At 45.9% G+C, this 13,117-nt stretch overlaps 1 protein-coding gene across 1 annotated transcript in view; it reads right to left on the bottom strand.

Annotated features, from left to right (window-relative positions):
- Positions 1 to 232: 232 nt before the first annotated feature.
- Positions 233 to 13,117, bottom strand: part of LOC143277685 (kin of IRRE-like protein 1) — a 207,850-nt gene continuing 194,965 nt past the window's right edge. Inside the window, exons 13-17 of the mRNA XM_076582601.1 lie at positions 10,585 to 10,673; positions 6,985 to 7,107; positions 5,037 to 5,185; positions 4,143 to 4,249; positions 233 to 928 (exon numbers count right to left, since the gene is read on the bottom strand). Coding sequence (XP_076438716.1) covers positions 820 to 928; positions 4,143 to 4,249; positions 5,037 to 5,185; positions 6,985 to 7,107; positions 10,585 to 10,673 — 577 coding nt within the window. The 3' untranslated portion in view covers positions 233 to 819. The remainder of the gene's footprint in view (positions 929 to 4,142; positions 4,250 to 5,036; positions 5,186 to 6,984; positions 7,108 to 10,584; positions 10,674 to 13,117) is intronic.

The raw sequence follows: 13,117 nt of genomic DNA, 5'->3' as shown, positions 1-13,117 counted from the left end.
AACACCCTTCCTTGTCCAAACACGTGTCGTGTCCAAGAGAACACCGTCCTTCCTTGTCCAAACACGTGTCGTGTCCAAGAGAACACCCTTCCTTGTCCAAACACGTGTCGTGTCCAAGAGAACACCCTTCCTTGTCCAAACACGTGTCGTGTCCAAGAGAACACCGTCCTTCCTTGTCCAAACACGGTACCATCACTCTGTGTTCCTGTCTCACATCAATACTCCTCTCCTCGTCCCCCCACCCCCCTTGACAAAATAAACAGTCGTTGTTGTTGCTGTATCCCGAAAAAAGTGATATTATTGTTGTAGATGATGATGGTGTGGTTGTTGTTGTTAAAGATAGCATGATGATGATGTGGTTGATGATGTTGTTGTTCCGTTGTCATCACTGCTTTCTGCTCATTCCCCCTCCTCCTTACAAAGTATGAAGTCCCAGTTGTTGTTGTTACTGTTTTTGTTGTTGTTGTTTACTTTTCACATACACTTCATATTAGCATGTGTGTGTGTGTGTGTGTGTGTGTGTGTGTGTGAGACTCACTCCAGAAGCAACATCCAGAAAGGTGGGAGGTTGTCCATCAGTCAGAGCACTGTCACACACACCTCCCCCAGCCCAGCTGACGGCACTGGCCCCTGTCCTGAGGGACGACACAGGCGGGGTGTGGATGCAGCAAGTGAGAGCAGTTGTAAGGAACAGGGAGGGGGGCAGAAAGACCAGGAGGATGGCAAAGCAGTACGACGATGATGATGACGGCGACGAAGACGACGAGGATGGTGATGATGACAACTGGTGGAGGCGATGATGAGGAAGGGGAAGGAGGGCTAGACGTCAGTGGCCAGTTTGGCGGGGTTGGTGTCCAGTCTGTCGGGCTGTTCTCGGCCCCTGAAGCTGCTCATGTTGAATCCTGGGGGCCCGTACACAGCCTCGTACCTGCAGCACACACACACACATGCACACACACACACACACACACACACGCACGCACACACACACACACACGCACTCACACTCACACACACACACACACACACACACACACACATTGTCCGAGCATAAGACATTAATTTTATTCCTGCAGATGTAGTTGATGACTTTTCTTCCAATATTTCATTAGCCACTGAAAAGATTTTGAATGATTATTCATTGCTTAGAATGTTTTCAGAAATTTTAAACTCCAGTCCAGTTGGTATCCTCCTTTGATGTGTTATAATTAATGTTATTTATATTTACATTGTTGTAGGTTAATACTTGTTGATATGCATATACATATTCTCCTTCCCATGACACCTCATTCAATACACACCACAATCTCTTTAGGCTTTTTTCTTATAATATACTTTTCCTCTGATACATAACATGTATACTTTTTACACTAATATACACATGCATTCCCTTTCCTTTATCCACTTCTTTACTCCTTTCCGTCTAAAAACACTTACAGTGAATAGACGTTAAACTGAAGATAAAACACACACACACACATATATATATATATATATATATATATATATATAATGCACTCCAATGAACTACACTATACTACACTACTACACAATGCACTACACTACACAGCAGTACACTTCAATGCACTACACTTCACTACAATACAATGCACTATAATACACGCCAATGCGATTCAACACAACACAATACAAAACAGTGCGATACAATGTACTGCACTATAGTACAAAACAAAAACACAACACTACACTGCACTACAATACACTACACAGCACAGCACAGCACTGCACAACACTACACTACACTACACTGCACTACAATACACTACACAACACAGCACAACACTGCACGACACTACACTACACTACACTACACTGCACTACACAACACCACACTACACTACACTGCACTGCACTGCACTGCACTGCACTGCACTGCACTGCACTGCACGACACTACACTGCACAACACTACACTGCACTACACTACACTGCACAACACCACACTGCACTACACTACACTGCACAACACCACACTACACTGCACTGCACGACACTACACAACACCACACTACACTGCACTGCACTACACAACACCACACTACACTGCACTGCACGACACTACACTACACAACACCACACTACACTGCACTGCACGACACTACACTACACTACACAACACAACACTGCACAACACTACACTACACTACACTGCACAACACTACACTGCACTGCACGACACTACACTACACAACACCACACTACACTACACTGCACTGCACGACACTACACTACACAACACTACACTACACTGCACTACACAACACCACACTACACTGCACTACACAACACCACACTACACTGCACTGCACAACACTACATTGCACTACACTACACTACACTGCACTACACTGCACAACACTACATTGCACTACACTACACTACACTACACTACATTGCACTACACTACACTACACTACACTACACTACACTGCACAACACTACATTGCACTACACTGCACAACACTACATTGCACTACACGACACAACACTACATTGCACTACACTACACTACACTGCACAACACTACATCGCACTACACTACACAACACTACATTGCACTACACTACACTACACTGCACAACACTATATTGCACAACACTACATTGCACTACACTGCACTGCACTGCACTACACTACACTACAAGACAACAGCACAACACAACACCACACTAGACTACAAGACAACAGCACAACACAACACCACACTTGACTACAAGGCAACAGCACAACACAACACCACACTTGACTACAAGACTACAGCACAACACAACACCACACTAGACTACAAAACAGCACACCACCACACCACACTACACTACAGGACAACAGCACACCACCACACCACACTACACTACAGGACAACAGCACAGCACCACACCACACTACACTACAAGTCAACAGCACAGCACCACACCACACTACACTACACTACAGGACAACAGCACACCACCACACCACACTATACTACAAGTCAACAGCACAGCACCACACCACACTACACTACAGGACAACAGCACACCACCACACCACACTACACTACAGGACAACAGCACAACACCACACCACACTACACTACAGGACAACAGCACAACACCACACCACACTACACTACAGGACAACAGCACAACACCACACCACACTACACTACAGGACAACAGCACACCACCACACCACACTACACTACAGGACAACAGCACAACACCACACCACACTACACTACAGGACAACAGCACAACACCACACCACACTACACTACAGGACAACAGCACAACACCACACCACACTACACTACAGGACAACAGCACAACACCACACCACACTACACTACAAGTCAACAGCACAGCACCACACCACACTACACTACAGGACAACAGCACAACACCACACCACACTACACTACAGGACAACAGCACACCACCACACCACACTACACTACAAGTCAACAGCACAGCACCACACCACACTACACTACAATACAAAAGCACAACACAACACTACACTACACTAAACTACAAGACAACAGCACAACACAACACAACACTACAAGACAACAGCACAACACTACACTACCCTACAAGACAACAGCACTACACTACCCTACAAGACAACAGCACAACACAACACAACACTACAAGACAACAGCACAACACTACACTACCCTACAAGACAACAGCACTACACTACCCTACAAGACAACAGCACAACACAACACAACACTACAAGACAACAGCACAACACTACACTACCCTACAAGACAACAGCACTACACTACCCTACAAGACAACAGCACAACACAACACAACACTACAAGACAACAGCACAACACTACACTACCCTACAAGACAACAGCACTACACTACCCTACAAGACAACAGCACAACACCACACTACAAGACAACAGCACAACACTACACTACCCTACAAGACAACAGCACAACACTACACTACAAGACAACAGCACAACACCACACTACACTACAAGACAACAGCACAACACAGCACTACAAGACAATGGCACAGCACAATACTACACCACACTACACTGCTAGACAAGAGCAGAGCACCACACAGCACACTACAGCACAGCAGACTTCAGCCCAGGTGAGCGGCCCACAGCCCCACCTGTCCAGAGGAGACAGGGCACGGGAGTAATCCCCGGCAGGAAAGCTGTCCCTGTAGGGGTCACTGGGCTCCAGGCACCCGTAGGCGTTGTTGTTGCCCGTGTGGTCCTGCCACACACACACACACACACACACACACACACACACACACACACGCACATACACACACACACACATACACACACACACACATACACATACACACGCGTGTATGAACATACACATTTACCTACTTACACGCACACACGTCAATAGCGCACACTAATACACACGGAAACAGCCCCGTAGCCGCTTCACTCACACGAGCGCGCGCGCGCGCACACACACACACACACAAGCAAACGTACAGACTCACACATATACACGCACAGACACACACACGTGCACGCACGCACACGCGCGCGCGCACACACACACGCATACAGAAATATACAGCTTGGGAGAGGGAGAGAGAGAGAGAGAGAGACAGAGATAGAAAGACAGACAGACAGAGACAGATAGATATACAGACAGAGGGACAGAGACAGGAATTGAGAGAGGCAGACAGAAAGAGAGACAGACAAACAGACAGACATAAAGACAAATAGAAACAGGTATATAGACACAGACACAGGGAGACAGAGAGAGAGAATCAGAGACAGGCACAGAGAGAGAAAGAGAGACAGACAATGAGAGACAGAGAGAGAGAATCAGAGACAGGCACAGAGAGAGAAAGAGAGACAGACAATGAGAGACAGTGAGAGAGAAAGAGATAGAGACGGGGGAGAGAGAGAGAAAGAGGGAGACAGAAAGAGAGGGGGGGAGAGCAAGAGAGAGAGAGAGAGGGAGGGGGAAAGAAAGATAGTCACACACAGATACACAGACGGATAGAAGCAACAGCGACATGCAGTCTGACCTTATAGTTGAGTTCATCGTAGTCGGCGGAGTGTCTGTAGAAGTCCTTGGGCTTGTTGTAGTCCTGCCTCCACTGGTCCATCAGAGTGGACGGTGAGTCAGCGTCCTTCCGTTTCTTGTCCCCGCTGCTGTCTGTGTCTGTGGTGGACCCTGCGGCAGGACGTCATGGCTTGTGGGGCTGTGGTGTGGTGCGGTGTGGTGTAGTGTGGTGTGGTGTAGTGTGGTGTAGTGTGGTGTGGTGTGGTGTGGTGTGGTGTGGTGTGGTGTAGTGTGGTGTGGTGTGGTGTGGTGTAGGGTGGTGTGTGGTGTAGTGTAGTGTAGTGTAGGGTAGTGTGGTGTGGTGTGGTGTGGTGTGGTGTGGTGTGGTGTAGTGTAGTGTGGTGTGGTGTGGTGTGGTGTAGGGTGGTGTGTGGTGTAGTGTAGGGTAGTGTGGTGTGGTGTGGTGTGGTGTGGTGTGGTGTGGTGTGGTGTAGTGTAGTGTAGTGTAGTGTAGTGTGGTGTGGTGTGGTGTAGGGTGGTGTGTGGTGTTGTTGGTGTGGTGTTGTTGGTGTGGTGTGGTGTGGTGGCGTGGTGTGGTGTGGTATGGTGTGGTGTGGTGTGGGTTGGTGTGGTGTGGTGTGTGGTGTGGTGTGTGGTGTGGTGTGGTGTGGTGTGCATGTGGTATGGTGTGGTGTGGTGTGGTGTGTGGTGTGGTGTGGTGTGTGGTGTGGCGTGGTGTTGTGTGTGGTGTGGTGTGGTGTGTGGTGTGGTGTGGTGTGTGGTGTGGTGTGTGTGTGGTGTGGTGGAGTTGTATAGTATGTTGTGTTGTGTTGTGCTGTATTGTGGTGTATTGTATTGTATTGTTTTTTGTGCTATATTGTCTTGTGTTATGCTGTGTTGTATTGCATTGTATTGCACTGTATTTGCTTTAATTGTATCTTTATATATAAATTGTAATTGTCTTACACTGTCTCGCATTGTGCTATATGTAGTGTATTGTATGTATGGCATTACATTTTATTGTTTTGCCTGGATTGTATTAAAACTGCACTGAATATTGTACAGTGTTGTACTGCATTGTATTGTGTTGTACTGTAAGTTGTACTGCATTGTATCGTGTTGTACTGCATTGTATTGTGTTGTACTGTAAGTTGTACTGCATTGTATTGTGTTGTACTGCAATGTATTGTGTTGTACTGTAAGTTGTACTGCATTGTATTGTGTTGTACTGCATTGTATTGTGTTGTACTGCATTGTATTGTGTTGTACTGCAATGTATCGTGTTGTACTGCATTGTATTGTGTTGTACTGTAAGTTGTACTGCAATGTATTGTGTTGTACTGCAATGTATTGTGTTGTACTGCATTGTATTGTGTTGTACTGCAATGTATTGTGTTGTACTGCATTGTATTGTGTTGTACTGTAAGTTGTACTGCATTGTATTGTGTTGTACTGTAAGTTGTACTGCATTGTATTGTGTTGTACTGTAAGTTGTACTGCATTGTATTGTGTTGTACTGTAAGTTGTACTGCAATGTATTGTGTTGTACTGCAATGTATTGTGTTGTACTGCATTGTATTGTGTTGTACTGCATTGTATCGTGTTGTACTGCATTGTATCGTGTTGTACTGCATTGTATTGTGTTGTACTGCAATGTATTGTGTTGTACTGCATTTGATCGTGCTGAACTGCATTGTATTGTGTTGTGTTGTACTATCTCCGCTGATGTCCGTAAAGTTCTCAACAACTCTAAGAAGAAAAAGAAGAAGAATGCGCACTAACACATACAAACAACAACAACAACACACACACGCGCGCGCGCGCACACACACACACACACACACATAGACACGCGCCAACACACACACAAATACACCACACACATATATACGCACACACACACACAGATACAGACACAGACACAGACACAGGCACAAGCACACACACACACACACACACACACAACTGACCCACGATACTCCCAGCGTCCTCCCTCTTGTATCGCTGATAGAGGACACAGGCCACAGCGATGATGAAGAGAACAGCCACGCCCCCAACCACGCCCCCTATGATGTAGGGCAGGGGCGGGACAGCTGACAACACACCACACAACAACCCATTGCTCACCCTCCTCACCATACTTCTGGAAATCAGGATGAATGTCTTGATCCAACTATATTGATTAGGTGCATCTCCCTGGGACAACATGCTTAATTTTGTTGTTAGTGGTTTGTGTGTGTGTGTATGTGTGTGTGTGTGTGTGTGTGTGTGCGTGCGTGCGTGCGTGCGTGCGTGTGTGTGTGTGTTAGTGTGGCCATTGTTAGAAGAAAAAAAAAGAGCACAATACCAGATGTAATTTATATTTGTATCAGTTACAAGAAATATGTAACATTTTCATGCGCTGTCTTGCCTTGTCTTGTCTTGTGCTGCACTTTCAGGTTTGTTTTGTCTGTGTGAGTGGAGTTAGCTGACTGCTTTGTGTGAGTGGAGTTAGCTGACTGCTTTGTGTGAGTGAAGTTAGCTGGCTGCTTTGTGTGAGTGAAGTTAGCTGACTGCTTTGTGTGAGTGCTTTGTGTGAGTGAAGTTAGCTGGCTGCTTTGTGTGTGTAGAGTTAGTTCGCTGCTTTGTGTGAGTGAAGTTAGCTGGCTGCTTTGTGTGAGTGAAGTTAGCTGACTGCTTTGTGTGTGTAGAGTTAGTTCGCTGCTTTGTGTGAGTGAAGTTAGCTGACTGCTTTGTGTGTGTAGAGTTAGTTCGCTGCTTTGTGTGAGTGAAGTTAGCTGACTGCTTTGTGTGAGTGAAGTTAGCTGACTGCTTTGTGTGTGTAGAGTTAGTTCGCTGCTTTGTGTGAGTGAAGTTAGCTGGCTGCTTTGTGTGTGTAGAGTTAGTTCGCTGCTTTGTGTGAGTGAAGTTAGCTGGCTGCTTTGTGTGTGTGGAGTTAGCTGACTGCTTTGTGTGTGTGGAGTTAGTTCGCTGCTTTGTGTGAGTGAAGTTAGCTGGCTGCTTTGTGTGTGTAGAGTTAGTTCGCTGCTTTGTGTGAGTGAAGTTAGCTGGCTGCTTTGTGTGTGTAGAGTTAGTTCGCTGCTTTGTGTGAGTGAAGTTAGCTGGCTGCTTTGTGTGTGTAGAGTTAGTTCGCTGCTTTGTGTGTGTAGAGTTAGCTGGCTGCTTTGTGTGTGTGGAGTTAGCTGGCTGCTTTGTGTGTGTGAAGTTAGCTGGCTGCTTTGTGTGTGTAGAGTTAGTTCGCTGCTTTGTGTGTGTAGAGTTAGTTCGCTGCTTTGTGTGTGTAGAGTTAACTGGCTGCTTTGTGTGTGTGAAGTTAGCTGGCTGCTTTGTGTGTGTAGAGTTAGTTCGCTGCTTTGTGTGTGTGGAGTTAGCTGGCTGCTTTGTGTGTGTAGAGTTAGTTCGCTGCTTTGTGTGTGTAGAGTTAGCTGGCTGCTTTGTGTGTGTAGAGTTAGTTCGCTGCTTTGTGTGTGTAGAGTTAGCTGGCTGCTTTGTGTGAGTGAAGTTAGCTGGCTGCTTTGTGTGTGTAGAGTTAGTTCGCTGCTTTGTGTGTGTAGAGTTAGTTCGCTGCTTTGTGTGTGTAGAGTTAACTGGCTGCTTTGTGTGAGTGGAGTTAGCTGACTTCTTTGTGTGAGTGAAGTTAGCTGGCTGCTTTGTGTGACTGCTTTGTGTGTGTGGAGTTAGCTGGCTGCTTTGTGTGTGTGGAGTTAGCTGACTGCTTTGTGTGACTGCTTTGTGTGTGTGGAGTTAGCTGACTGCTTTGTGTGACTGCTTTGTGTGTGTGGAGTTAGCTGACTGCTTTGTGTGAGTGAAGTTAGCTGACTGCTTTGTGTGAGTGAAGTTAGTTCGCTGCTTTGTGTGAGTGGAGTTAGCTGACTGCTTTGTGTGAGTGAAGTTAGCTGACTGCTTTGTGTGAGTGAAGTTAGTTCGCTGCTTTGTGTGAGTGAAGTTAGCTGACTGCTTTGTGTGAGTGAAGTTAGCTGGCTGCTTTGTGTGTGTGGAGTTAGTTCGCTGCTTTGTGTGAGTGGAGTTAGCTGACTGCTTTGTGTGAGTGAAGTTAGCTGACTGCTTTGTGTGAGTGAAGTTAGCTGACTGCTTTGTGTGAGTGAAGTTAGTTCGCTGCTTTGTGTGAGTGGAGTTAGCTGACTGCTTTGTGTGAGTGAAGTTAGCTGACTGCTTTGTGTGAGTGAAGTTAGTTCGCTGCTTTGTGTGAGTGGAGTTAGCTGACTGCTTTGTGTGAGTGAAGTTAGTTCGCTGCTTTGTGTGAGTGGAGTTAGCTGACTGCTTTGTGTGAGTGAAGTTAGCTGACTGCTTTGTGTGACTGCTTTGTGTGAGTGAAGTTAGCTGGCTGCTTTGTGTGAGTGGAGTTAGCTGGCTGCTTTGTGTGAGTGGAGTTAGCTGACTGCTTTGTGTGAGTGGAGTTAGCTGACTGCTTTGTGTGACTGCTTTGTGTGTGTGGAGTTAGCTGACTGCTTTGTGTGAGTGGAGTTAGCTGACTGCTTTGTGTGAGTGGAGTTAGCTGGCTGCTTTGTGTGAGTGGAGTTAGCTGACTGCTTTGTGTGAGTGGAGTTAGCTGGCTGCTTTGTGTGTGTAGAGTTAGTTCGCTGCTTTGTGTGTGTAGAGTTAGTTCGCTGCTTTGTGTGACTGCTTTGTGTGAGTGGAGTTAACTGGCTGCTTTGTGTGACTGCTTTGTGTGAGTGGAGTTAACTGGCTGCTTTGTGTGTGTAGAGTTAGTTCGCTGCTTTGTGTGTGTAGAGTTAGTTCGCTGCTTTGTGTGTGTAGAGTTAACTGGCTGCTTTGTGTGAGTGGAGTTAGCTGACTTCTTTGTGTGAGTGTGTGGAGTTAGTTCGATCGACTGTCTGAGGATGTGGAGTTTCTTTGAACATGAGCACCACCCCTCCCCCCGCCAATGACGTGGGGTAAGGGGGTACCGCTGTCAGCATCACCAGCTTGAGGCATTTACAGCTAGCTTAGAGAACGTGGGTTGTTCACCCATTTTCACTGAACACTGCATAGTCAGCTGTTTTGCCCGGAACACGAACGCTTTGTAAATTAACAGGTCAAAGGTCATGGTCACATCAACGTGTACGTCTCTTTGCCAAATGATCTGCCGTGCGGTGTGGAATTAAAACGTGTATCGACTGGTACACGCTCTAGGAATATCCATTAATGATGATGATGATCATGTTGATGATGATGATAACAATATCAACAACAACATGATAATAATGGCGATGATGATGATGATAATGAGGAGAGAAGAAACAGACGAAGAAACGAAATGTGTTACTTTTGCCATGTTATATCATACTTTTGTGGGCTGACATTGCATCTTCAACAGGAAATGGCGAGTTGCAACTGCAGTCTGTATGTCAACCTATCATAGTGTAATCGAGTCCCACTAGAAAATGAAATGTTCCCATTTTTATTCATTTTGTGTCTTCATACATTTGTGTACTTGCACCCAACCCCAGTCCCCACTTATATGTGTATTCATTATACAAAAATCACAAACATAGTAATCACAATGACAGCAATAACACACATAAACACACACAGACAGTACTACTCACTTTTCTCCACCAAGGTCAAGGTGACATTATCTGATCCGTACGCGTTGATGACGTTACAGTTGTAGTTTCCGAAGTCCTCTTTCCGCACACTGACACAAGATGCAGTAACTTATCAGGTCTTTGCACACTGACACAACAAGGTGCAGTAACTGACCAGGTCTTTGCACACTGACACAACAAGGTGCAGTAATTGACAAGGTCTTTGCACACTGACACAACAAGGTGCAGTAATTGACAAGGTCTTTGCACACTGACACAACAAGGTGCAGTAACTGACCAGGTCTTTGCACACTGACACAACAAGGTGCAGTAATTGACCAGGTCTTTGCACACTGACACAACAAGGTGCAGTAAATGACCAGGTCTTTGCACACTGACACAACAAGATCCAGTAACTGACCAGGTCTTTGCACACTGACACAACAAGATCCAGTAACTGACCAGGTCTTTGCACACTGACACAACAAGATCCAGTAACTGACCAGGTCTTTGCACACTGACACAACAAGGTGCAGTAACTGACCAGGTCTTTGCACACTGACACAACAAGGTGCAGTAACTGACCAGGTCTTTGCACACTGACACAACAAGATCCAGTAACTGACCAGGTCTTTGCACACTGACACAACAAGGTGCAGTAACTGACCAGGTCTTTGCACACTGACACAACAAGGTGCAGTAATTGACCAGGTCTTTGCACACTGACACAACAAGGTGCAGTAACTGACCAGGTCTTTGCACACTGACACAACAAGATCCAGTAACTGATCAGGTCTTTGCACACTGACACAACAAGGTGCAGTAACTGACCAGGTCTTTGCACACTGACACAACAAGATCCAGTAAATGACCAGGTCTTTGCACACTGACACAACAAGGTGCATTAACTGATCAGGTCTTTGCACACTGACACAACAAGGTACAGTAACTAACCAGGTCTTTGCACACTGACACAACAAGGTGCAGTAACTGACCAGGTCTTTGCACACTGACACAACAAGGTGCATTAACTGACCAGGTCTTTGCACACTGACACAACAAGGTACAGTAACTAACCAGGTCTTTGCACACTGACACAACAAGGTGCAGCAACTAACCAGGTCTTTGCACACTGACACACCAAGGTGCAGTAACTAATCAGGGATATCTTAAGAATGTTAACATCAAAAGATCACGAGGTGATAATCGCGTTGGCAAAATTTGTATCAATAGCTATGAAGATTAGGCAAAAAGCACAAGGATAACTACTTGGTCAGATAGGTTTAACAGTTTTCTTCTGTAGCCAGTGTTGGAATACGTTGCATGGTGCACTGACAAATGAATGAACGAAGTTATTGTGTGCTGGGTGGACTGTTGGTTACTCTCATGTTTCTTCAAAGTAGGGACTTTATTTTCTTTCATTATTTGCTTTCACCATTTCATTCGTTTAACATTACAGTTTGTTACAGATTGAAAGTATATTGATGCATTCACCCATGTCATAAGGACCTCATGGCCAATGACATTAATGTGTCAAGCGTCTCTCTCTCTCTAAATATATATATATATATATATATATATATATATATATATATATATATATATACACACACACACACACACACCCTAAAGGCCCTTCGGGATTACAAGGAGATACCAAGGCAGAATGAGTCAGCTGTTGGACTTCTGATTTGGTGTTCCCCAGTGAATAAGTTTCGAAGCCTGTTTCAGTACGGTGCTGTGTCCTTGGGAAAAGCACTTTACTCAGATTTCCCTCACTCCAGCCTGGTACTGGGTGTGAAAGCGTACCTGACTTCGTTTGATGAAGGTTATAAGGGCGGAAGGAGAGGACTGGGCCCCGCCTTCCCATGCCGAGCCCGAGACACGGAGGACATATAATTAATGCACCACCCCGATGGCCGTTAAAGGATATGGGATCCTTAATCTGTTGACTTGATACCACTTCAAGTGGAAAGACGTCAACTTGAAGACAACGTCGACTTCTACTGTTCCTGACACTGTACATCCAGGCCGGCAAAACTGACGACAGCAACGACAACAACGACAACGACAACGACAACAACAACGACAACGACAACTCCTGCAACAACTGCTACTGCTGTAATCTAGGGTGGCGAAAATTACAACAACAACATCAACAACAACTAACATCATCACGACCACAGCACTCACACTGTACATCTAGGATGGCGAATGCTACCACTACTACTACTGCTACTGCTGCTGCTGCTATTGCTGCTGCTGCTACTACTACTACGCACCACCACCACTACCACCAACCTCAAGAAGTGAAGAACGCTGCTCTTAATCCTACAGCTATAACTACCACCACCAGTGCAGTTCAGTTCAGTTATCAAGGAGGCGCAGTTAACGACGTTCGGACAAAACCGTACAAGCCGCACCACACCCGCTATACACAAGTCTGACCAGCAGCGTGACTCAACGTGCCTGGCCTTGAGGGAAATGAAGGAAATGAACACCCGCTATACACAAGTCTGACCAGCAGCGTGACTCAACGTGCCTGGCCTTGAGG

This window comes from Babylonia areolata, chromosome 34 (genome assembly GCF_041734735.1).
Source record: "Babylonia areolata isolate BAREFJ2019XMU chromosome 34, ASM4173473v1, whole genome shotgun sequence".
NCBI lineage: Eukaryota > Metazoa > Mollusca > Gastropoda > Neogastropoda > Buccinidae > Babylonia > Babylonia areolata.
The sequence above is the reverse complement of the archived record's forward strand: the minus strand, read 5'-3'. Positions and strand labels throughout refer to the sequence as shown.